This window comes from Crassostrea angulata, chromosome 7, assembly GCF_025612915.1.
Source record: "Crassostrea angulata isolate pt1a10 chromosome 7, ASM2561291v2, whole genome shotgun sequence".
In the NCBI taxonomy this organism is placed as follows: domain Eukaryota; kingdom Metazoa; phylum Mollusca; class Bivalvia; order Ostreida; family Ostreidae; genus Magallana; species Magallana angulata.
In genome coordinates this window covers 18327259-18353409 of record NC_069117.1, presented here as the reverse complement: position 1 = coordinate 18353409, position 26151 = coordinate 18327259, and the positions used below count along the sequence as shown (strand labels likewise).

At 33.5% G+C, this 26151-nt stretch overlaps 2 protein-coding genes and 1 long non-coding RNA gene across 5 annotated transcripts; 2 read left to right on the top strand and 1 right to left on the bottom strand.

The window, feature by feature from the left end:
• Positions 1 to 10586: 10586 nt before the first annotated feature.
• On the top strand, positions 10587 to 11303 carry LOC128155952 (uncharacterized). Its single transcript, XR_008239663.1, has 3 exons — positions 10587 to 10714; positions 10818 to 10985; positions 11285 to 11303. It is a non-coding gene; the product is annotated as an uncharacterized LOC128155952 (long non-coding RNA).
• A 795-nt stretch (positions 11304 to 12098) lies between these two features.
• Positions 12099 to 21626, bottom strand: LOC128155951 (uncharacterized). 3 transcript variants are annotated; one of them, XM_052817881.1, is made up of 6 exons: positions 21542 to 21626; positions 13867 to 13920; positions 13331 to 13496; positions 13151 to 13251; positions 12291 to 12401; positions 12099 to 12204 (listed from the first exon to the last, which is right to left on the bottom strand). In XM_052817881.1, exons 2-6 carry the CDS (start codon positions 13910 to 13912, stop codon positions 12194 to 12196), a joined length of 435 nt encoding a protein of 144 aa, XP_052673841.1. In that variant the 5' UTR covers positions 13913 to 13920; positions 21542 to 21626; the 3' UTR covers positions 12099 to 12193. The 3 variants fall into 3 exon arrangements, with proteins under 3 accessions (XP_052673841.1, XP_052673842.1, XP_052673840.1); XM_052817882.1 differs by having other exon boundaries at positions 21547 to 21570; XM_052817880.1 differs by lacking the exon at positions 21542 to 21626 and adding an exon at positions 17325 to 17361.
• Positions 20540 to 25747, top strand: LOC128155950 (telomere length and silencing protein 1 homolog). The gene is made up of 9 exons (XM_052817879.1): positions 20540 to 20699; positions 20810 to 20924; positions 21977 to 22035; positions 23321 to 23401; positions 23550 to 23618; positions 23988 to 24116; positions 24461 to 24597; positions 24815 to 24913; positions 25356 to 25747. Exons 1-9 carry the CDS (start codon positions 20605 to 20607, stop codon positions 25433 to 25435), a joined length of 864 nt encoding a protein of 287 aa, XP_052673839.1. The 5' UTR covers positions 20540 to 20604; the 3' UTR covers positions 25436 to 25747.
• Positions 25748 to 26151: the final 404 nt, after the last annotated feature.

Sequence of the window (26151 nt, the reverse complement as noted above, 5' to 3'; positions counted from 1 at the left end):
TGGGTCTTCTGTGTTATGCGTAAATATCATTCAAATCTATCAATGCATTTTAATAGGATGAAAGAAGGTGAATGTAAATATTGCACTATGTATATCAAAGTTATTCAAACCCTGACTACCTTTTAGGCATAGTACATGTATATATACATGTAGAACAATTTGAACAAGACCTTTGACTTTCAGTAAGACGTACTTATTTATTTCTTGCGTCAAGAAAGTTAAAAATGAAGCGGTTTCAAGCGAAATATGCACCGATTGCGTAGTCTTAGCTCAAAAGCCAGACAAAACTTGTTGATTTCAAAGATCCATGGCTAAGTGACCAGCAATGAAATATACATGCCTACGTCACATTGCTAATTGACACAATTACTCAAAATCCAAGCTCTTGTTAAAATGGTTCTATTACGTTAAAAATGACGCGGTTTCAAGCGAAATATGCACCGATTGCGTAGTCTTAGCTCATAAGCCAGATAAATGTTGTTGATTTCAAAGAGCTAAGTGGCCAGCAATGAAATAGACAGGCCTACATTGCTGTTTGACATATCTACTTAAAGTCCAATCTCTTGTTTAAATGGTTCTATATGCACAACACAACACTATTAAAATTTATTATTATGCTGAGTGTAGTTGTCTCGTCCTAAAAATAATCCTCGGAAAAGCAAACGTTTGTTCTTTCAAATTAATCAATTGATTTGATTCACTATTTAATCAACAAGTTGCTGTACAATCACAAAAAACAACAAATGTTTATGATCTTTCCAATACAGGATTGACCTTACCGAAAAAGACTTGTTGAGCAGACGAAATCTCATATAATTTTTATTCTTTTACATTCTTTATAAAGAGTCACTTAAAAAAGCGTTTTCGTGATTCTCATGTCCTTGAAAAATGTTTAAATTAATTTGTTCAAAAGTTTATTGGAAACTTTAACATTAAAATTCCCAACAATATTGAGACTTTTTTTGGAAAGTTTCTTATCTTTAATTGTTTGATGTCAATTGTTTGTACCAACGTTACAGTAAAATCTGGCAGTTACATTATATAACTAGATGCTGTCATTATAGACAGTAATACCCGCACCATGTGTTTGCCCCTAAATAACACTGTTTTGTACCAGTTTAATTAAAAATGCAAGCTCCGGTAATACAATTAAAATTTATAATTCTCATAACTGAAGGATGAGATCCCTTCCCATATGATAATACACATCGTGTCATCAGCAGCAGTTTATGTGCAATTTGGGGTAGAAATGTTTGCAGTGAATTTTAAGTTAATCAATAATCTTAACATTTGATGTCATAGAAAGTATAATGGTCTATATAATTATTACAAACAAAATTAAAAATTAAATTATGCCCCCTCCCCGTGGCGGTTGCCGGTTTTAGATTTGCTTCTGTGTGCCTACATGAACATCATCATGTGCACAGATTTAGAGAAGGGGTGGGAGTGAGGGGTCCAGACCCCCCCCCCCCCCCCCCTCCCCATGAAAATTCATTTATATCAATTGTAAAATTACCAAAAATACACCTTGGACCCCAATGCTCTTACAGACATGTAAACGCTCTAACCCATTGCGCTTCAATGTTAGGTAACATTATTTGGGGGGTAAATATTTAATCAATACTTAATATACTTTATTGTTTATCTCAATAGAAAGTATACATGTACATCACAATATGCAGGTGTCCTGCACCACCTTAAAGCTGTTATTTACCTAATAAAATAGTCCAAGTGGATTTGAAGAATAGGTCATAAAAATACATGCATGTTACGAATGAATGATCTTTGTCTGAAGTTATGTACACAACACAGGTCTGCATGTCTCATTAGCGGGTACTAGTTTTACCCAGCTCTTCGATTAGATGGGTTCACGTGTATACATACATGGGTGTTGCTAAAACGCGGAACAGAAAACGGAACGGAAAGCGGAACGGAAGGGAAAACGGAAAATCTTATCTAATGTTATTTACCTCAGAGATTTGTTAATCATGCTAAAACAATATACTTTATGTACCTTTTTAATTTTTTTTGAAAGATTAGCAATATTAGATTATTTATTCAAGAATATTTATTTCCTCAAAATTAACAGTACATGCATTGACCACTATATTCTGTCCCAAAATATCATATCCTCGATTCACTTTTTGCTGTATATTTATATATACCTCAGGGTTCAAGCGATTCTCTTTTAGAAGCATTAGACATTCTCATTATTCTTTCTTTAAAACGTCCTCTCTAGCTTATCACCTGGTATAAATACACGGCTAAAAATAAAGAAGTCTACGGGGTTTTGCATTTCAATAGACCCGGATGATAGTGTTGGATAAATTGTGCAAGGTCTTCTGAGTGACTTCCAAATGGAGAAAAGATGTCAACATTTTCCATTATAAATCGTCCAAATGTGCTGCATGAATATTTTGGGATCGACAGACTATAGTCCCAATATATAATCGGAAAATCAAACCAGGCAACGTCTAGAGCTCTCTATTCGAATCATATGTATATATAGCTGCTGGAATAAACAACTGCTTAGTAATGCAACCGTAAACAAAATTGCATTGCTAAAAATACTAGTTTCACAAATTACTAGTTTCACAAATTACCGGGTATTTTAATGTTTATTGTATATTGATTTTTAATGTCGTCAGTCCTACGGTTTTTTTTCTTCCATCTCAATGAAACTGTATCGTCTGTTTGATAAAAGATCGTCTAGAACACCGAAAATTCAATTTTGATGTAAGTATATACATGTACTTCATATTTGAAATATAAAAATACTCAAAACACGCATTTATAAAACGCTTTCACTAACTGCATACGTTACGCTGATATGTCAGCAATACCATATAAGAAAAATAAGTAAAAAGTTATAGCTAATTTGCTCGTTTAATCATGTTAATGTTTCACAATTCGTATACATTTGATTTTTCCGTTTCGTACTCAACTAAAGCCGAATGAATACAATGCTATAATTGATAGACATTCATATGAATATTAATAAGATAACAACATGTTGATAATCATTCATTAGATATAAATAAAAGATACAAAGTAAATCGTTTCTGGCCAGTCTATACCCTTTTTAAGCGATAAACGTGATGATATTTTCCATTCCGTTCCGCTTTCCGTTCCGTTTTCCGTTCCGCGTTTTAGCAACACCCATACATACATACAGGACTCATTAGCTGATTAGCGGGTACTAGTTTTACCCAGCTCTTCGATTAGATGGCCGGTTCACGTGTATACATACATGTATGTGTTTTCCGTATGCAGAAAAGGATTAGTTAAGATCAGCTAAAGGAATTTATTATTGTGTTTTAATTGGATTATCATTATGATGTTGACCAATTTAGGTAAGCATAATACATGTAGTAGCAGTAGCACAATATAATGAGATGCCAGCATACATATATAAGTTCTACTTTCACTTTCTAAATGTGATCTCCCTTTGACAGCATCTTTTAATATTTAAATAAGCTTATCATCGTTACCTATCCCACCGCATTTGTAAAGTTTCTGTCATTTTAGTTGCAAAAGTTATTTTTTTCATTTGTCAGACTGCATGCACTATTGAGTTGACCCCATATTGACCCTGTATATACAATTTCTTATTTAATTAATTTGTGTATTACATGTAAGTAGGTGTAGACACTTATCATTTTTATATGAGTTATAATAGGAAGGAAGGAGTATTTCTTTCTTAATGTATTATAATGCATCAAATACAATGTAGGTCATGACCTTATGGGACTGTTCTGACCCCACGAAACAGGAAAATACAAAATATCTTGTAATGTCATTATGATGCATCAAATGGTGTAAAGTACATTAATGACCCCCAGGTGTTGTCTTTAACCCCCCCCCCCCCCCTCTGCCTTTATGAAATAGGAAATGATATGATACACTGTATATTTTGTTAACTTCTGAGATCTGAGATCCTCATTCCTAAACCATATAATTTATTTTTGCTCTTTGTGTCATTGTGCGTAAAATTGTATATAGATTATGCCCCCTTGGAGACACCCTGACATTTTAGAACTAGAAATAATAATGTATTTTATCTTATTCATATGTTATACAGTAGTGTTTGATTCATGTGGGTAATTCCTAGCCTAATGATGTCAATGCTTTGTTTAGGAGACTTTACAATTGCCCCAAATAGGCGAATACACATGCAAGTGATGCATATAACATTTTGTTTATAAATTTTAAAAATTGAATTAAGCAATTTCCAAAATGTTAATGTGAATCACGAGAGAAAAAGCAATCAAGAAATGATTTAAAATTTGCTACTGTACACATGTAAGAATGTATTAAGAAGACTGAATCTTTAGAACCAGGTTAGATTGGGGGGGGGGTGAATGTGGAGTATAAACATTTATAATTTGAATCATTTATTGTTATTAATTTTAACTTGTCAATGAATACTACTTATTGATCCCAAGGTAGAAATATGACCTCTGATCATATCTCAATAGATCATTTGTCAATTATGCAAGGTGTAATATAATTTTTTTTAAAGAATAACATTTTTTACCAGTTAATAAAAGTTTCTAGACAACCAAATTATATTTTGATTTTAATAGATCATTCGACAGGGGGGGGGGGGGGGGGGGGAGAACAGTTTATATTTGAGTTTGTTTGGGAGTGGGGGTTCCAAGTCATATATTTGACAATTTTTTAATGTAATTTAAAATAAGACTTAGCCATACTACAGTCATAAACATGAATAGTATAGAACAAAACACAAACTAATACATATACATGTATATATATACACAGGAAGTATTACAAAACAGATGATTGATATATATCTGGGTTCTTAAATTGAATCATATATCATGTACATATTATATTATTGTTTCTTTGTTCAAGGCATTTCAGATGGTATGTAGGTCATGATCCCAAGTGCTCTTCCTGAAATTATCAAATATCATAAAAACCATTGAGATCCCCACCTTAATCCAAAGATATTATTCCTCCTTATGTCATGCAGGCGCACCAGATCATTATGGCATGTAAGTCATGACCCTAAGGGGTCATCCTGACCCCCTTAGAATCAGAAATTGTCAATTATCTTTAAATTATTGTTGTTTGATGATACTATATAGACAACAATAACATGCCAGGCGTTCATCGTCATGTGATGGGGGGGGGGGGAGGGGTTGTCAACGGGGAAAAAAAACATTGATCTAAGAGCTCCTCTTATGATTTAATGGATAGACAATCATATCTTGGGATATGATAGGGACTGTTCTATAGATGTGCAGTAAGGTTTTAAAAATTTAAATTTCATCCAGGGAGTCAAAAAGTAGCAGAAAATTGACGTTTATCACTTCAAAAAAACATAGATCCTAGAACTCCTTTTATGATTGAATGGATAGACACATCATATCTTGGGATATGATAGGAACTGTTCCATAGATATGCATTACAGTTTTGAAAAATTAAATTTAACTATGAGGCCCATTACCTACATACCTTTTGATGCCCTTTAAGGATCAAGAATATATATGGTTAAGGGTTGGGGATCTCAACCGTTTTCGAGATATTCGTGCACTTCCTGTTCGAGGGGGGCCATGACCTACAGACCGTTTGATGCCCCTTGACACAAGAAACAAGAATATATATGGTTTAAGGGTAGGGATCTCAACTGTTTTGAAGATATTGAGGGACTTGCTGTTTGAGGGGGTCAGGACCACCCACAGGGCCCATGACCTACCTATCCCAAGATATGATGTGTCTATCTATTCAATCATAAAAGGAGTTCTAGGATCTATGTTTTTTTGAAGTGATAAACGTCAATTTTCTGCTACTTTTTGACTCCCTGGATGAAATTTAAATTTTTAAAACCTTACTGCACATCTATAGAACAGTCCCTATCATATCCCAAGATATGATGTGCCTATCCATTAAATCATAATAGAAGCTCTTGGATCTATGTTTTTTTTTAGTGATAAACGTCAATTTTCTGCTACTATTTGATTCCCTGGATGAAATTTAACTTTTTAAAACCTTATTGCACATCTATAGGAGAGCCCATATTACATCCTAAGAGATGACGTAGCTACTCTAAAAGTTGTAAGAGGAGTAGTGGGAACCATATTTTTTTTTTGCAAAAAAAGTCATTTTTTGTTGCCCACTGATCCCCTTAATAAAAAAAAAATTCTGGAACCTAATCACACTTCAATATGACACCCCCAATCATATTCTAGAAGATCATTTGGCTACTGCCAAATAGGGATCTCAACTGTTTTGAAGATATTGAGGGACTTGCTGTTTGAGGGGGTCAGGACCACCCACAGGGCCCATGACCTACATAACATTTGATGCCCCTTGACATCAGAAACATGAATATATATGGTTTAGGGGTCATGATTATAACAGTTTCTTAGATATATGGTAATTTCAAATTCCTGGGGGGTGGGGATGACCCCAGGGGTCAGATCTAATAAACCCTATATATTGCCAGTAACAGTCAATATATGATCACGAAAACCCTATATTATTATCTTTGTCCGTTTTCAAATTACCATTTACAATAGAGTCTACGATTCTTCCTACAAGGTTTAATGTTAGACCCGACCCCCCCCCCCCCCCCCCCGAAAAGTGGTTGTCTAACCTCAAATGAGTAAAATCAAACCAGGGTGCACAACTAGATATGCAGGCCTATCATATCCTAGAGTTTTGTACAATTCTGTTCAGCCATCTCTGAGAAACAAGTTCAGAGTGGGAAAGAAGAAAAAGAAGAAGATGAAGAATAATAATACATGTATTAAGAACCGTACAAAAACAATAAGTCTCCAAATTTCATTCGGGAAACTTAATAATAAAGATTAAATAGAGATAGGATCATCAAACATCAATAATTTAAAGATAATTGACAATTTCTGATTCTAAGGGGGTCAGGTTGACCCCTTAGGGTCATGACTTACATGCCATAATGATCTGATGCGACATGACCTAAGGAGGAATAATATCTTTGGATTAAAGTGGGGATCTCAATGGTTTTTTATGATATTTGTTAATTTCAGGAAGAGCACTTGGGATCATGACCTACATACCATCTGAAATGTCTTGAACAAAGAAACAATAATATAATATGTACATGATATATGATTGAATTTAAGAACCCAGATAAAGATCAATCATCTATGTTTTGTAATACTTCCTATGTATATATACATGTATTAGTTTGTGTTTTGTTCTATACTATTCATGTTCATGACTGTAGTATGGCTTAGTCTTATTTTAAATTACATTAAAAAATTGTCAAATATATGACTTGGAACCCCCACCCCAAACAAACTCAAATATAAACTTTTCTCCCCCCCCCCCTTTAATTGTCGAATGATTTATTAAAATCAAAATATAATCTGGGTGTCTAAAAACTTTTATAAACTGGTAAAAAATGTTATTCTAAAAAAAAAATTACATTACACCTTGCATAATTGACAAATGATCTATTGAGATATGATCAGAGGTCATATTTCTACCTTGGGATCAATAAGTAGTATTCATTGACAAGTTAAAATTAATAACAATAAATGATTCAAATTATAAATGTTTATACTCCACATTCACCCCCCCCCCCCCCCCCCCCCAATCTAACCTGGTTCTAAAGATTCAGTCTTCTTAATACATTCTTACATGTGTACAGTAGCAAATTTTAAATCATTTCTTGATTGCTTTTTCTCTCCTGATGCACAGTAACATTTTGGAAATTGCTTAATTCAATTTTTAAGATTTATAAACAAAATGTTATATGCATGTGTATTCGCCTATTTGGGGCAATTGTAAAGTCTCCTAAACAAAGCCGTGTCATCATTAGGCTAGGAATTACCCACATGGATCAAACACTACATATGAAAAAAATAAAATACTTTATTATTTCTAGTTCTAAAATGTCAGAGTGTCTCCAAGGGGGCATAATCTATATACAATTTTACGCGCAATGACACAAAGAGCAAGAATAAATTATATGGTTTAGGGATGAGGATCTCAGATCTCAGAAGTTAACAAAATATACAGTGTATCATCATTTCCTATGTCATAAAGGCGGGGTGGGGGTGTTAAAGACAACACCTGGGGTCATTAATGTACTTTACACCATATGATGCATCATAATGACATTACAAGATATTTTGTATTTTCCTGGTTCGTGGGGTCAGACCAGACCCATAAGGTCATGACCTACATTGTATTTGATGCATTATAATACATTATGAAAGAAATACTCCTTCCTTCCTATTATAACTCATATAAAAATGATAAGTGTCTACACCTACTTCCATGTAATACACAAATTTAATACGAAATTATTTATACAGGGTCAATATGGGGTCAACTCAATAGTGCAAGTCTGACATTGAAATGAAAAAAATAACTTTTGCAATTAAAATGACAGAAACTTTACAAAGGCGGTAGGATAGGTAACGATGATAAGCTTATTTAAATATTAAAAGATGATGATGCAGTATGCTGTCAAAGGGAGATCACATTTAGAAAGTGAAAGTAGAACTTATGTATGCTGGCATCTCATTATATTGTGCTACTGCTACTACATGTATTATGCTTACCTATATTGGTCAACATCATAATGATAATCCAATTAAAACACAATAATGAATTCCTTTAGCTGATCTTAACTAATCCTTTTCTGCATATGGAAAACACATACATGTATGTATACACGTGAACCGGCCATCTAATCGAAGAGCTGGGTAAAACTAGTACCCGCTAATGAGACCTGCAGACCTGTGTTGTGTACGTAACTTCAGACAAAGATCAGTTATTTATAACATACATGTATTTTTATGACCTATTTTTCAAATCCACTAGCACTATTTTATTAGGTAAATAACAGCGTTAAGGTGGTGCAGGACACCTGCATTTTATGATGTATACTTCCTATTGAGATAAACAATAAAGTATATTAAATATTAATTAAATATTTACCCCCCAAATAATGTTACCTAACATTGAAGCGCAATGGGTTAGAGCGTTTACATTTCTGTAAGAGCATTGGGGTCCAAGGTGTATTTTTGGTAACTTTACTATTGATATAAATGAATTTTCATGGGGGGGGGGGGGGGTGGACCCCTCACTCCCACCCCATCTCTAAATCTGTGCACACGATGATGTAGGCACACAGAGGCAATAGACCATTATACTTTCTATGACATGAAATGTTAAGATTATTGATTGACTGAAAATTCACTGCAAACAGTTCAACCCCAAATTGCACATAAAGTGCTGCTCATATCATCATATGGGAAGGGATCTCATCCTTCAGTTATGAAAATTATAATTTTTAAATGTATTACCGGAGCTTGCATGTGGCCTTCATTTTTAATTAAACTGGTACAAAACATTGTTATTTAGGGGCAAACACTTGGTGCGGGTATTACTGTCTAACGACAGCATCTAGTTTTTTTTTTAGTGATAAACGTCAATTTTCTGCTACTATTTGACTCCCCGGATGAAATTTAAATTTTTAAAACCTTATTGCACATCTATAGGACAGCCCCAATTATATCCCAAAAGATGACGTAGCTACTCCAAAAGTTGTAAGAGGAGTTCTGGGAACCATATTTTTTTTGCAAGAAAAAAAAAATCTGGAACCTGATCACGCCTGAATATGACACCCCCAATCATATTCTAGAAGATCATTTGGCTACTGCCAAAAAAAAGACGTTTTTGAAACCAGTTTTTTTCTTTAAAACAAAACGTCATTTTTCAGCCATTAAATGACCCCCCGGACAAAATTGAAAATTCCGAAACCTTATTGCGCATCTATAGGATACCCTAAAACATATTTCAAAAGATGATTTGTCTACTGTTGAAAATGTAGTTCGAGGAAGAAGGTTTTTTGTGAAAAAACGTCATTTTTTACCAATTATTTGACCCCCAGGACTAACAGAGAATTTTTGAAACCTTTTTACAAAACAACATGATACCCCAAATCAAACTCCAAGCATTCAGTTTGCTGGTTTATAAGATGTAAGAGCAGTTTGAGAAAGTAAGACGTGACAGACTGACGGACGGACGGACGGACGGAACAGGGTAACAACAATATGTTTACCCGAACTTTCTTTAGAAAGTGTGGGTATAAATAGTGCCTGTTTGGGAGGGTAACTGTTGAAATTGACACCCCGAGAAAACCATTGTCAACCTCCGCTTCGCGTCGGTTGACAATGGTTTTCTCGGGGTGTCAATTTCAACAGTTACCCTCCCAAACAGGCACTATTTATTTTATTATACTGAATGTCTTAATTTAAAAGAGATTTTACTGCTTTTATATAGATATTAAGTGAATTCTACGACGAACCGTACGCGCATAATTTACGCGCATGTAACAATTCGTTCTGTTACCCGTTGCCAAGTGTGTTGCTAACGCTGAGGGTAATAGAACAAATTACCAACTGCGCCTAAACCAATCAGATTTCAGTATTTGACATAAAAGTATAATAATCTTATATGGTAAAGAGCAGACATTTCTGAAATCAATTTCTGAAAATTGGTAAAATTGGCAAGAAATACAAAAACATTAAGAATTGAGCTAGTCTTGGTGCGTGTTTTATGTGGTTGTGCTGGATGTAGATCATCTTGGAAGCACCCATTGCCGTCCTTTTCGAAAGATCTGACGCAAACAAAGACAACATCCTCACACACAACGAGTTCTCCAAGTTTTTCTCCTCCTTTGATACAAATGGTAAACAAGTACATCGATACACTACACAGACAGACACAACACTCCTTGAGATTTCTTTTTTAAATTGAGAATTCTTTTAAAAGTTTTACTCGATGTTTTCTAGGGGACCACAGTGTGACGCGATCTGAGTTCGAACACGGCTGGACGTCGTCCGGATTCGGCACCAGTACAGAGGCCGACACACTGTTCGCTGCCCTAGATACCGACCACGACGGACGCATCACCGCCTCACATGACCTCAACTCAAGATTTACCGCCCTTGATGTCAACCGTGAGTTTTTAATGTTTAGTTGTTTTTTCTGGGTTTTTTTATTTAATCATTTTTGTTGGGATTGACCGTGGGTTTAAGGGGTGATAGTTTGTTGAAACAAAGTATATCATCTGGCATCAAACCACCTGGGCGCTAACATAGAGGCTGTGTAAAAATAGACAAGGTCTGTGATATTTATAATGATAAAACTTGTTGAACCAAGGTGCATGTAACCTTAAAATATTCAACGACGGTTAAAATATTCAACGACGGTTTGTGCATGCAATGTAATTTATTGTGTGGGATTTTTTTTTTTACAGATGACCATCACCTTTTCATTTTGGAGGTCATTAAGGTATACAATGTACTAGAATCAATGGTTTTTTTTTTCTTTCTTCAAATCATATCCTCGTACACGTATCGAAATCAATGTTCTTGTCGTTTAATCCTGGTTATGACTTCATTTTTTTTTAAATGGCGGCGTATTTACCGAAACCGGCACTTCAGGGATAAACTTGAATAAATGTACCAGTCATTGTAGATCAAATCAATAAATAAATTTCGGGCTTCATTTCTCCCCGACTCGTCTGACCAAATATTGTCAATACTGTTACAAAGTTTCGCCGGTTTTCATGCCGCTGAAATGATTATTTTTATGTCAGTAACAAATAAGTGTTTTATTTTTAGATCGATTTTTTTAAAGAAGTTAGTAGAAATGAGACGTGAATAAAGATATCGGTTCAGTTTAATGTTAAAAGAGGATGGGTGGTCAACAGTGTGTCCCTGCATGATGTCAACCGTAACCTTTTAAATATGATATTTTTGGCCATAAACAATTTTTTAGTAAAAAAAAATCCGAATATTTTAGCTTTAAAATCTAATTATTTTCTTATATCTCTATACAAAGCTCTTTGTCTTAAGGAGGTAAATTTAGCCTAAAAATGGCCACGACCATCCAGCCCACTTAAACAATAGATTTGATCACGTAGACAGGATCATTAGGACACAAAACATTATATATACTCCGACGATTTAATCTATTCATTCGACTCCTTATTGTACAGTACCACTGGTAGTTTTTACTCTATCAGTATCCCTTTGTTTATGTTTTACAAAATATGAATAACTTCAACATATTTGTGAAACTCTTATAGTTAGAAGAAATGTTACAAGAACAGATGACAAAGTCCGTGGTCAGTTGATTGAGAGTGCCTCGAAGATTTACTTGACTAGAGGCAACCTGTAAAAGTCAAACGTACATTTGACAGATAATTGACAAACTTTGACAAGCCCGGAAAAAAGGCATTAAGGAAGTCGCGGACTCACCATTCTTCGTGATTGTTCGGGTCTCTCCGTCAGAAGAACACATAGATAAGGTTGCGTCATCATTCTTCATCAATACAGTGACCCTCTCGTACCCGGCATTAGGTTCAACCGCTGTGGAAAGAGGAGTTTGTGTCGATGGTAAAAAAAAGTATGTGTCGATGGTAAAAAAAAAAATACACATTTCGCATATTAAAGGACTATATATGATAAGGGCCTAAAATGGCCCCCTAAGATGAACATCATCATTTTACTATCATTCTTTGTTTTCTTAGTTCAGATATGTATGGTATGTGTTTACATAATATTCATTTTGGTTCAAGTGACCACAATTTAGAAATATGACATTGTAAAGATAACCTTTTCCCGCCTTCCGAAAACATAGAGCGCATTATTGAACAAATAAAATATTTTAATCAGAGATGTATCTAGCCAAGACTTATAAGTGACAAAAAAATTTTCCTTGTTCAAGCATGCGCTCTATATTTCCCATTCGTAAATAGATAAGAAAAATGTCAATTTTTGGCTGATTTTGATTGAATTATAGAAATGGCGTCACTTCTGACGTCATATACTGCCAGTGAGTGCAAATAAATCAAATAAATAGATGAAAGATATATTTTATTTAAACTCTTCTAAAAAATTAGTTAACATTTTATTGTATCCGAAACACTTAAAAAATGGCGAATTATGGGGGCCGAATTTAACTCTTATCATATATAGTTCTTTCGAAAAGTCATATTTAATAAACTCAACAGAAAAAAGAAAAAAACTTTTAATTTGTTAATGTCACTTTGCAGTAAATCCATGTACATACATCGAATTGATAGAGATTCAAGAGAATGCGGAATACTTATACTTACGGTTGTTGAATGTGATTTGATATTTACAGTCGGTTTCTTTCGTCACCGTGATGCATCGGTGGAGAACAAAATACAGGCTGTAGATGTCGACCGGGGATGAACTGAAAGCACAAATAAGAATGAGTCTCTCTCTCTCTCGTTTGTTCGTTTGTATGTCTGTATCTGAGTAACATTTCGTACCTTATTAGGATTTGGTCAGTGGACTCCTCAGTACACTTCCACGTGTTCACAGTGTAGCTGAACACTCTCACGTCCCATCCCGTCACCCCCGAGGAGCTAAAGGTCACGGTCTGCTGGGTTTTGTCGTCAGTCCATTCGCCATAAAGACTCGATTTGCAAGCCAGGCCTAAAAATCAAGTTTATAAACTCATCAGTTGGTATCAATGAACATTTGATTCATTCGTAGAACTACTCAACAACGAAATCCACGAAAAATGGTATTCATCGAATATTTATGAAAACAAAGAACGTGCTTAAAACAAAATTTAGAATTCATTTCATTTTAAAATATGAATACTAGCATAAGTATGTGATCCAGTAGGATTTAAAATGACTAACGTTTGTTCTCGTATCAACGAGAGATGTTGAGTAATTTTTTTAGTCTCTAAAATAAAACTTTCACCGTCCCACTGTATTATTTAGGTATCAAGGTCCACCACAAACACAAAGTCAATGATAAATTTATAGATCTATTATACTGTAGTACATGTACTTACATGCTGAAACAAGAGACAGAAGAATCAAGATTGTCCTCATTCCCATCTCTATATCTGTGAAGAATAGGCACGTTAAAATTAAATCATGAGATAATGATTACATATTATCTATAAATGAGTTAAGATAGAAAAAGATTTACTTACTAACAGGCTTGGGGCGAATTACATTGTAAAGTAATGCATTACATTACCATTAATTCATGAATTTGGGCATTAAATTACCATTACCATTACTTGATTTTCTTGAAGTAATGCATTACATTACCATTACATGAGTAAAGTAATGCATTACCATTACCATTACTTTGTTTTAAAAAAGTAAAGCTAATAAAGAGTTTTTGCAAATGTTTCAAATATAAAACACTCTTTAACATATCTACAGGTTCATGTTCAGTATCAGGTTCAAATTCAATGACTACATATACAAGAGTCATTCTTTATTTGCTCAATATATTATAATCTTGTGGCATTATGAACAACATATTACATAAGTAAAAAGATATTTATAGACATTTGGCATGATACAATGTCAGATATGATATAGAGACACAGAATTCTACATAATAATAGAAAACAATTTATGGAATAATGTTGCGGTTATTAAAAAGCTAAGCAGAAATATTTCCCTAGATAACACAAATCTTTATAATTTTGGACGCTTGATTGTATTAATTTATAGATAGAGGGTTTTTCCCCAGTTATATTTCTTAATATATTTTAATCGGATTTCTTTATGCTGAGGACACTTTAAGACAAAAGATTGCTGTTACACTTTATGATCAAAGTTTCAAAGGTTTCATCTTTTAACTGCATCCTATTAGTTTGAAAATCTCCCAGCTATACTAAATAAACGTTCTTCAGGTGCAGTGGAAGCTGGGACTGAAAGATTGTTTGACAATCTTTATCTTAGGATATATTAAGTGAAAAAATAGAAAAAATATACATGAATCTTGTATTTTCTATCAGTCCAAACCAATGTTTTTAATATACATGTACAACAGAGAGAGAGAGAGAGAGAGAGAGAGAGAGAGAGAGAGAGAGAGAGAGAGAGAGAAAGAGAGAGAGAGAGTAAAATTATTTTTAAATGGGTTATAATATTGGAAGTGATTTTGATTTTCATCATGGATGGACAGTGCATTCATTTTGCCCTTAAAGGTGCATATCTGTCCCCTATTCTATTGGGACATGGCATAGGGAAGGGGATTGGGATGTTTACCACTTCTTATAACAATAGATTGTTTTAATACTTAGTGTGTTGTTGACACATCTTTATTGAAGTGCAAACTAATTGGAGTAAATTGTTTAAATGATTTAAAACTCTTAAAAACAACACTCATAAAAATGTTATGAAACTGTGTTGGTATATCTAGTAATATGAACAACTTAAAAATGAAATTTTATAAATCTTTTTTAATACAACTAAAACATTTTTATTTCAAGAATTATTTCTTTCTTCTTTATAATACAATTAAATTCAAGTTCAGCCATTCATTTATTCATCACATTTTTTAAAGTGAACATGCCTAAATAAGCATAGTAATGCAAAGTAATGCCATGTAATGCCAGCATTACACTAAATTTTGTAAAGTAATGAATTACATTACCATTACTTGTAATGCTAATTTTGTGGCATTACACATTACTAGCTTTATTTTGAAAACATGTAATGCATTGCAATGCATTACCATTACAGTTAGCATTACCCCAAGCCTGATTACTAATACACAAAAACACAGTCAAACACTTTTGTGGCATTACACACTGAACATCAGATATTTCAAATCCCTGTGTTGAACAATAACCCAACCGAAGTAAATGCATACATTGTCAAGATAAACATGGTAGAAATCAACAAAAACAAACTCTGCAGGTCTGCGTTCTTGTAAATTGTTTTTGTTTGCGAAAGAAAACGTTCTTATGAGTAGTTTATTATAAAAACACAGTAAATAAAATGATGAAGTACATGCAACGTTCATAGATTAACTCCAATACCGCGTTATATCAAGAGAACATGGTAAATGTCATTGCAAAGCAACTATAGGTCATTATAAATATAGCAAAAAAATAATTTTGAATAATATTATAAATCACTCTGCAGTTATCATAGAAATAAATGCGAACGTCATTTATTAGAAGTACGTTTAGTAGACTCATCCAAAAAATCTTGACAAGCGAAAAAAAAGGGGGGCCAAAGGTTACTTTCCAAATTCCTGAAAATTATTCCTATTATGTTAAAATAGGAGAAAGAAAGAAATATGTAAATATAAAACAATAAAATGCTCTTTTTGAAGGATTCATGCGGGTTATGAAGGTTAAGAAGGTTATCATTGCAGAAAAAGAATCTGCGATGTCGCCACCTTCATATCCAGCATGAATCACTAAAGAAAGCATTTTATTGTTTGGATAAAGACAAACTGACAGTGTACATAATAAAAATTAGCTTTTTGAAATAGCTATGTGATGTCTCCTTTTCCTGGCACGTAGTATTGGGGCATTGCCCCCCCCCCCTTCCTTTTCTCGCAGCAAATTGACTATATAATGCATATTTTTTTGATGAGCATGGAAGAGGAAGTAAATTAAGAGTAAAATTGGAAATTTAGAAGTTATATAGGGCCTATACAGATGCAGTACGCCCCCCCCCCCCCCCCCCCGGATTAGGATTTTCACGAATTTTGAAAAGTTGTAAATTTCCTTTTTCTTTCTTGCTTGTCAATTTTTTTTTTGATGAGTCTGACCCCCCCCCCCCCCCCCCCCCCCACCTCCACTTTCGACAACGATGCTACGTGCCTGTTTTAATTTTGAAATGATGATACCCCAATTTCTATTAATAGCGAGCGCAGCGAGGCGGCGCGAAGCGCCGCTCGCGTAGCGAGCTCCATAGACAACGTGTACGAACGGAGGAAATTCGAGTTGAAATCTGCACATTGTTCAAAGAAAATTTTGTGGACCCGCGTGAAAACGTTCTACTATAGACCAATCCACACTTTACAAAAGTTATGTCCCTTGGCCGCCATCTTTGGGGAAAAACCCATATATTTCTCACAGTAGCCTTTGTAGTTTAGAGGGTTGTAACTTCGTCATTTGACATTAGAAATCCGTTTCCACTGTGAATTTGGATTACCCCAAGTTGGGGCAACCCACACATCGAAGGAATAAATTAAATTCCGAGAGATATCTTCACAGGGCGGCCAAATATTTGGTTGCATAAAGAAGGGAAAAGTTGTTTTTTCCCTTTTGACCTTTGGGTTGACCCCGCAAATGGGAACAACTTTTGCAAAGTGTGGATTGGACTATCCCAGTGATCCTTTGCAGTGCATAGCAACATGGTGGAACAGGAAGCGTTTCAACGGAAACTTCTTACCTCTAAATCGCAAACATCATTTTCATTTAACAATAAAAAATCCTTCTAAAATCATTAAAGTAAATAACACATAAGCCTACGTAAAAAAAAACTGTACCTTTCTGAACTTTTGCTGACATATGACGTCATTTCCTTCCCCGAATTTGTCCGACAATTTACGATAACTGTCGAGCGCAAAAGAAAGTTAACTATGACGTCACAAAGATCTCGCGTTTTAATTTCTCGCGATACATTTAGAGGCGGATCAAGCATCTGTACTGGATTTAACGAGTGCGTTCAGAGTATTTCCAGTGGTACCAATACCTAATTGCCAATGGTAACAAATAATGCCATTGGTGCCTATGGACCCATATGTACTCTGAACGAGTTTTGGGGTACAAAGAGTGGAAAAATTACCAATGTTAACAATGGTACCTTTGGTGTACCATTTGTTAACAATGGCTGATTATTTAGCGGAACATGTCAAACCAAGATGCAATATTTTTGCCTCGTTGATCATTTTGCACCAAAAGGATACATTCAGAAATATAAATGGTGTACAGAAAAGCATTTTTCTTACATATTTTCTTCTCCTGCAAAACGTGCGTAGATCTATGAAAAACATGTACATGTATAGAGTGAGTCACCACTATGAAATTACTATACTATCATATACACCCGATGATTTAGATAACGTTTTGCCAGGGACAGATTTGAAAGTAAATGCAATGGTTGATGCCAACGACAATCCAAATCAAAGGCCCCTACCCCTATTGTTGAAAAAGAACTGTTGGTGCTTTGTGGAAACTTTCTATATATGGCTGAACATTTATAAAAGGAAGTTTTTTCATAGAGTATATTCTCCTCCTTGAAAAAAAATTAAGGCCTTATGACGTTAGATAGCCTACATCACAAACCAAAAATTGGATAAAACTTTATTTTCAAAATGTTTTGGGTGCTTTGGATGGCAGTCACATTCCAACCAATGTCCCCAAACACCTGCAACGTGCCTACATATATGGAAAGAAAAAAAATCCTTTATACTTCAGGCATGTTACAATGATTATAATGAATTGTTCAGCTTCAACAAGATTCAAGGTGGAAAAAAACTGTGAAATTAATCTGTTGCCTTCAATGTAATACACAATATCTGCCATTTTTGTGACGTCATAAAAAGTTTGCATCGCTTACAAAGCTCTAGATCGTCTGCAGAAATGTCTACCTATGGCAAATCTTATCGACAAACATTGATACCGTTGGCATACCAATGGTAAAAAAAAAAATTACCAGTGGTAATTTTGTCAGCCAACGGCAGTACTCTGAACGCACCCAACATGTAGGAAGTACTCAGTATCAGTTTTAACGGTGACTCTTTGGCTGATTAGTTTTGTTTTCATGATTTATTTTTTTTTATTTTTGCTTAATAGTAAAATTAATACACATGCAAGTTCCATGCTCAATTTATTGTCATATTTATCCAATCAAGGTAGGTGACAAAAAATTATTAAAAAAGAAAAGTCTAATCATTATTAGATCTACGTGCAGCCACGTCATTTTGTAATGAATAAATAAAAGAAAAGAATTAAACTGTTAAAATATCTACATGTATTTGTTATATATTTGCATATGTGGTCAAACCTTATTGGATTTCACACACTAAAAAAGGGCACATGTCTACAACGCTTATATAGCGTACAAAAATTGAAAAGATTAAAAACAAAATTGATGTCACAGAGGAAAATAGTTAAAACACAGATAACACAGACACACAATTTATTGTTTACTGATTTTAATGATCATTATTAAAAGGTAAAGGAATGATAAAACATAATTGTATTTACATTAAAAAAAACGGCTTTGTGTTTATCTAAATATTTAAATAATTCTGTTTAACATTTTATTAATGCTCAGAGGTAGTTTGTTTAAGTGTATAAGCCTAGGAAGTGACCATTGGAATAAAAGTTTAATAACTTTGGGTTCCTTGTGGCGGTAAAAGTTTTCAAACAAAGCCCAAGTTTTTTGGTTAGGGCAAGTCCATAGGTTGCATTTAACAATGATGACAGATGTGTGGTTCCTTCTGCGCTCGCCCCAACGGTCACACCGTAAAACATATTATAATATATATGGGCACAAGTGATATCACGAATTCATGTAGGTGGTATCGTCTACAAAACTAGTGCATGGTAAATTCATACACGTGTTATCACATATTCGAATAGGTGATTCTTCCGTTTCAGATTCGAATATTAAAGGGAAATTTATCACCTTTCACATAGGCGTCGGAAAGGGGGGGGGGGGGGGGCTTAGCGCTTAGCTCCAACTTCTTTTTTTTTCTTTTTACAAAGATAGACGTTACTAAATGTACATGTGTATAACCAATGTCCCCTCTTTTGTTTGTCTTTTCTGTTTTGTTTATTTTTCGCATGTCAAGATTTCTGATAAGTCTAGTCCCCCACAATATTAACACCATGCCCACTAAAGGTACAGCCTCCTTTTTCTACTTTAAAAAATCTCTGGAAAGTGCTAACTTGATAAGGGGAGAGTACCCATGGATAGATAGTTTTTGGTGTCTCTATGCAGCTGCTGGGGGGGGCGGGGGGGGGGGGGGGGGGGGGGGGGGGGGGTGGGGGGGGGGGGGGGTCATTTGAACGAATGTTTATAAGGCCAAGAAGGTTTTGTGCCAATATATATATAATGTGTCATGCACATTTCAATTCTTAAAGGTGTTAAGGTGTTGGGAGGAGGGGGGATTTCACGGCCCTATTCATACTCAGGTTTAGAGGGATCGAGAAGGTCTGAACTTCACAATATCAGGGACGTATATACTGTTATATATGTCTCTGACAATATCTAGGATCTTTGGTGTTAGATATTTTAAATTTTTATACATAACAAAACTTAAGAACACAAGATACGTTCCTCAGTTTTATATAATTTTGAATTTCCTTGATATTTTATTCCTTATTTGTTTACATTTAAACCTGTTAATTCCCAAATATCCAGGGTTAATTACCAGGCTTATTTCAGAGCTAGAATATTTCGAATTTTCCTTAAAAAAGCATGGAAAATGCATTTGAATGCTTATAAATAAAACCATACTATACAGTACAGTTTATATTAAAAACTTTATATCTAAATAAAAAAGAATCATATAACATAAAAATACAATTATAAAATTACAAAGTGGAAATCGTCACATTGTGGAGATAAAAAATATAGAAAAAATGGAAGATAGGTCGCGTCTGACCTAAATAAAATCAAAGATGATGTTTGTATTCCGGAATATGTTAGTCTTTACAGTTGAATATTATAATATTGTGATCTGTGTGTTTTAAAAGCTTTATGCTAAAATAATGATTTCCTTTTCCCAAACGTTCTAACGATGTAAATATGCTGTCATGGCTGACTTTAAGAAAGGAAAATCGCGAAACATTAGAAAAAGACGTAAATCGTCAGATAGTGAATCGGATTCGGCTGAAGAAGAAAATGTTGTGTATGGAATATTTTTATTTTATGACGATCTGCATTTTATTTAATGTGAGTTGTTTATTCTACCAATTGTTTGAAATAGTTTTCTCAAGTAATAGTTGCTTATTTTCAAAGCTCAAAGATACAGGATATAAAGGAGCTACAAAAACTAAGAAACAAACAAAATGGCGTCAACGCAACAGCTTTGGCATTGGGAAAGAAACTTTCCAAAGAACAGGCTCGCAATAGTGTAAGTTAATGTAAACTGAGTATTTTGTCACATGATTCCGCTGAACACCACTGTATCGTCATAATTTTATATATATAAAACTCACATGCACCTGACGTTACATATATTCTCACAATATAAAAATATACCCTCTACATAATAACACACTATGTATATAACATGTATAATCATACCCTCTACATAATAACACACTATGTATATAACATGTATAATATTAATGTCAGGTGCTTGTGCTCAAACTGTTTGAATATAAAGCGAGATTTTAAAATATATGAGGGTTGCTTTTTGCAATTTTATATGGATATTAATTCCTCACATTTAATAAGGAATATACAGTAGAAATTCGAAAGACAAGGCCTCGGTCATCGACTAATTTCTGGCCATATATGATAAGGCAATGGTCATGACTTTTTATAGATTCCTGAATTTAACTGATCTCAATGTTAAAATCACCAGATAAATTACTCTTTTATGCACAAAAAGGTCAATAGATTAGTTATTTTAATCGGAAAAGTTTACAGTAAATTGTGAAAAAAGCATCCCAGCCATTTCTGTGTAAAAGATTGAATTTTAGATTTTTAACCAAACATAAAGAATAAAGAAAAGACTATCCTTACCTCGCCCTTTGTATACTATGGTCTCTTCAGAAGTTCTGATTTTGGATTGAGTTTTAGATTTATATTTATATATATATATATACACATAAATAAATATAATTAATATGTAGATATTTCAAAGTGGCAAAATTCTGTCACTTAATTAACAACACGTTTTTATAATTTTATCACACCTGTGACATTACCTTTGGATCAACCCGTGTATAATCAATATTCATTGAATTTGATACATTTTTCTAAGGTACCTTGTGGTGAATATGCACTTTTAACATTATTTGATATCATGATCTCTAGCCCATCAATCTGTTACTATATATAATTTACATATATATTAAAGTTTGTATAAATGTCCCTTCTGTCACCCAGCATACACCACATTACAATAAAAATGTAATTTATATGAATATTTTTATAATCATGTTAAATTGTTTACAGAGTGATCCTTTTAAACTGGAGACTGGTGGCATGGTGGATATGAAGGAACTGAAAAAAAAGTATTAAAAAATTCAGTATATTTAGATATTCCATAAGAAATTATTGTTAAGTCTATACAAAGAAACGTAATGAAGGCTGTTCAGAAAATTATTAAGACTCTTACTCCCTGTGGGAAAAAGATAAACCATTAAAATTTTTACCAAAAAGTAAACCAAGATACCCTATATCAATGTGAAAAATTTTCCAGTCAAAGACAGCATTAGATCATTCCTGGTAAGCTGACAATTAAACTAATAACCCAAAGCAACCCCATACTCATCGCAACATCTTTTTCTTGCTCCTATGTTTTAAAAGCCTTACAATCAAATGAAAAACATTAATTTTTTTTCATTTGCCATCTTTTATTTTCATTTTAAGATACATTGTACCGAAATTTACATATTCTCTTCATTCTTGATTTTTTTGTGAAAAATTGAGTAAATTTTACCCAAAATTTATCTTTCTGTGAAACGTCTCTTACAGTCATCCTGTTCTTGTTTTAGAACTGTTGATACCAGCTTTTGTGTAAAAAGTAGAAGATATTTAGTCCCCTTGTTATGATTCTAGTTGAACAATTAGTGAAAAAAAACACAATAAAATGGAGCTCTTGACTCCTTTACATTGTATAGTTTTTGTTGAAGCAAATGCTTAGCCTGAAAAGGTCTTCTTCCAAGATTAAAGATTCCCAGAAATCTGATGTTCATTCATCGGCTGCTATGGCATCAAAATGTAATAAACCATTGTGGTCAGATTTATATTGCTTAATTGGTATATATATTTGTACTATATCCATATTCCAACTCAAACACCAGTGAAACTTGCACAAAAGTTAATCTCAATAAATATAGCAAAATAAACACATAATTTGATTTCCTTTATTATCAATTGTTGTTCTACCAACACTTAAGAAGTAGTACGTTGTTTAAGTTTTTTTATCTCAAAGTTTTTGTCTGCACCAGGTTCCCCATCAACTGACTTGTGTATGTATGATCGTAAGCAAAATACATGAATTAAATATTTTAATTTATTACTTTATTCAGTTATTTGTTTAGGTTTCTTCAATGTTTATGCCAATTTTCATCAAAATTTGTCATTTATAAAGGGAAATATTTGTGTTGTCTCAATAATTTTCGAACAACCCTCGATAATGCAAAATTAAATCATTTAAATATTAATGACTTATTGATTTCATAATCAGTCAGTTATGATGCTTTTTAAACAGTATATGATCACTAGGTATTCCTTAATGTGTTTTGAATGCGTTATTAAATGCAGCCACTATAATATGTACTTCATATGAAACAGGAAACTAACAACTGAGGAGGTGGAGGCCATTGGTACAGCTTTTGCTGCAGAGACAAACAGAAGAGATGAAGACACAGAAATGTTTGTATCCATACATATAGCTGACAGTTATTTGATAGTAATAGAAAATTGGTGCAAAAAAACCCATGAAAGATTATCCTTTCTTCCAATAATATACTAATACACTGTACATACATGTATAAAGAGATAAATATGTTTTTGTTTTCAGGTTGAAGTATGTTGAAGTGGAGTTAGCCAAGAGGAAAGGACATCACAAAGAAGAAACACCTGTTAAAGGGTACTGTTGAGTACAGCACAAAGCTAGGGAATTAATGAGACTATTCAGTACAGTGTATAACACAAAGCTTGTTAATTGATAAGATTTTGAGTTTAACACAAAGCTAGTTTATTGATTACTGGTAAACTATTCAAATACTATTTTCATTTTCATTAATTCTGTTAATTGTATTTCATACAAAATTCAAACCTTAATAATTTTGAAGTTTTAATCAATGAATGATTAATATATTTATTCGAACTTGTTCACCATCATCAAAATACATTTTCAGTGAAAAAAATGACCATAATAAATTAGAAAATCTTTGTCTGTATAATTTATATATTGTACAATTATCACTATGATATATGTTATTTGATAATGTTTTAGGCATTCTCAAGAAGATGCTTTGTATGTCTTACCTGAAAAACTGAAAGTTGGATCTGGCAGCAAAAGGACGGAGGACATGTTGTCCAATCAGATGTTGTCTGGAATACCAGAAATTGACCTTGGCATTGAGTAAGTTTGTTAAGTTAACTATCTTCATCTATAAATATTTTGCAAAAGTCTCTGATAAAAACCAAATATAGGGAACAGTATATTATCAAATTTTTAATAAAATATCTATATATATAGACAAAGATAATTTAAGTGTATTGTCAGATGCAAGTATTTGGTACATAGAGAATAATTATATTTTATTTTCCCCTTATGTAATTGGCAAAGGTACCAGTTATATCTTTTTTCATTTGTCTGTCAGCCTTGACCTTCCCTCTTACATTGATATTACATTTGTATGAAAACATTGTTGGAAAGAATATTCCATGCATCTGATTTTACTATATATGCTATAATAATTTCAGGGCCAAGATAGCCAACATTGAATCAACAGAGATAGCTAAACAGAAGCTTCTGTTGGAGAAAATGAGGAGAAAGGATCATGAAGTGTCCGATTTTGTTCCAACAAACATGGCTGCCAATTTTGTTCAGCACAACAGATGTAAGATAATTTAAAGCTGGTATTCCTAATTTTTTATTTATATTTTGGCTAGGCATGTAGTTAATTAATTCCGTGTTTTTTAGAATGATATGTGTTGATAAGAAATTTACACAAATTACAGCTCAAACTTCATCTACTGAATATACATGTATAAATATATATAATGATAATTGTTATGATAAATATGTATCATTACACATTAATTTGTTTATTGCAGTCAACATTGAGGACACAGCACCAATCCTCAAAAAAGTGGTGGAGCTCCCTAAACCAGAGCCAGTCCGAGTCGGCGATGCAGACAAGCTCAAGCAGGCTGGCAAGTTTTACATTTATTCAACCTACCATCTTGTGAAATAGTTATTTCCCCTCATCATATTGAAAACTAGTTTAAAATGTACTTTCTTGAAAGAGAATCTGACAGTGTAATTGATGCAAAATATACAAAAAAATTACAGCAAATCTGATCAGAGTTTTTCCCCTTGCATGTTTTAACAACAATGTTTAATTCATTCCCAAGTTTAAATCTCTCTCATTGAACATGTTGGATAGCAAGGAATTTACAAATTTTAAATGAGATGATCTGCATACATTGTATCAGCCTAAATAAAATTCATTGTTTTAAAGCACATAAACTTTCTGGACATCAAGAAATGTTCAATATAATATTATGATGTGTTCATTGTATATATTTATATACATGTATTTTCCAGAGCAATGAAAAGCTTTTTAATGTACATGTACTTATTTTTTATTTACAGATAAAGGAAACAAAGGAATTGAGAAGGCCACAGACGACTTTCATTATGAGAAGTTTAAGAAACAGATGCGCAGATTCTAATCAGTTCTTCATGTGTGTGTTAATAGGAAACCACAGAAGACCAAATTATCGAGAAATCTTAAAAGACAAAAACACTTTTGGGGCTGCATAAGATAAACTTGATGGACTTTAACTGGTACAAAGTATTGAGTTTTAGTGAGAAATTTAAGATATATTTAACTCATTCTGTCTAGCAAAGCATCTTCTTCATTGGATCATTATTATGTCTCATCGATGTGTTAGAGAGAGAGAGAGAGAGAGAGAGAGAAACTTGATTTTGTGTAGTACGTTATCATGACAAAATAAAATTTGATCAGTATAAACCGGTTCTTTTAATTTCACATTTAATAATTAGGACCCCGCAAGGATTTGCGGGTGCCCTATAGTAATCACTCTGTCCGTCCGTCTGTCACTCTTCCATCCACAAATTTTCTGTTTTTTTCTAATAACTTTTTTTATGGTTGCCCAATCAAATTCAATTTTGGTATGGTAGTTCAGTAGGCAGAAATACATATTTTGATGCTAAGTTTGGTTCTCTATGTCTTATGGTTGGAGCTGGGGTGGTGGGGTAGATTCCTTAACTATGCATAAGAATGAATGGGCGCAGAGAGATAAATGCTGAAAATGTTACCATTGTATACTAGGAAGGCTGTGCAACATTTGTCCTTTGGGATTAATTAACCTTCCACAGGAAGAAAATCCTAAGCTTTATCTTTATCTGTCACATTGAGATTAAT

Coding starts and splice junctions, on each gene's coding strand:
- LOC128155951 (XM_052817880.1), bottom strand. CDS start 17,346: ATGTCAGCAAAAGTTCAGAAAG. Junction 13,921..17,324: donor GTCAGCAAAAGTTCAGAAAG/GTACAGTTTTTT, acceptor TATTCTTCACAG/ATATAGAGATGGGAATGAGG. Junction 13,252..13,330: donor ACTGACCAAATCCTAATAAG/GTACGAAATGTT, acceptor TTGTGCTTTCAG/TTCATCCCCGGTCGACATCT.
- LOC128155950 (XM_052817879.1), top strand. CDS start 20,605: ATGGCTGACTTTAAGAAAGGAAAATCGCGAAACATTAGAAAAAGACGT. Junction 20,700..20,809: donor GCTGAAGAAGAAAATGTTGT/GTATGGAATATT, acceptor TTATTTTCAAAG/CTCAAAGATACAGGATATAA. Junction 20,925..21,976: donor AAGAACAGGCTCGCAATAGT/GTAAGTTAATGT, acceptor AATTGTTTACAG/AGTGATCCTTTTAAACTGGA.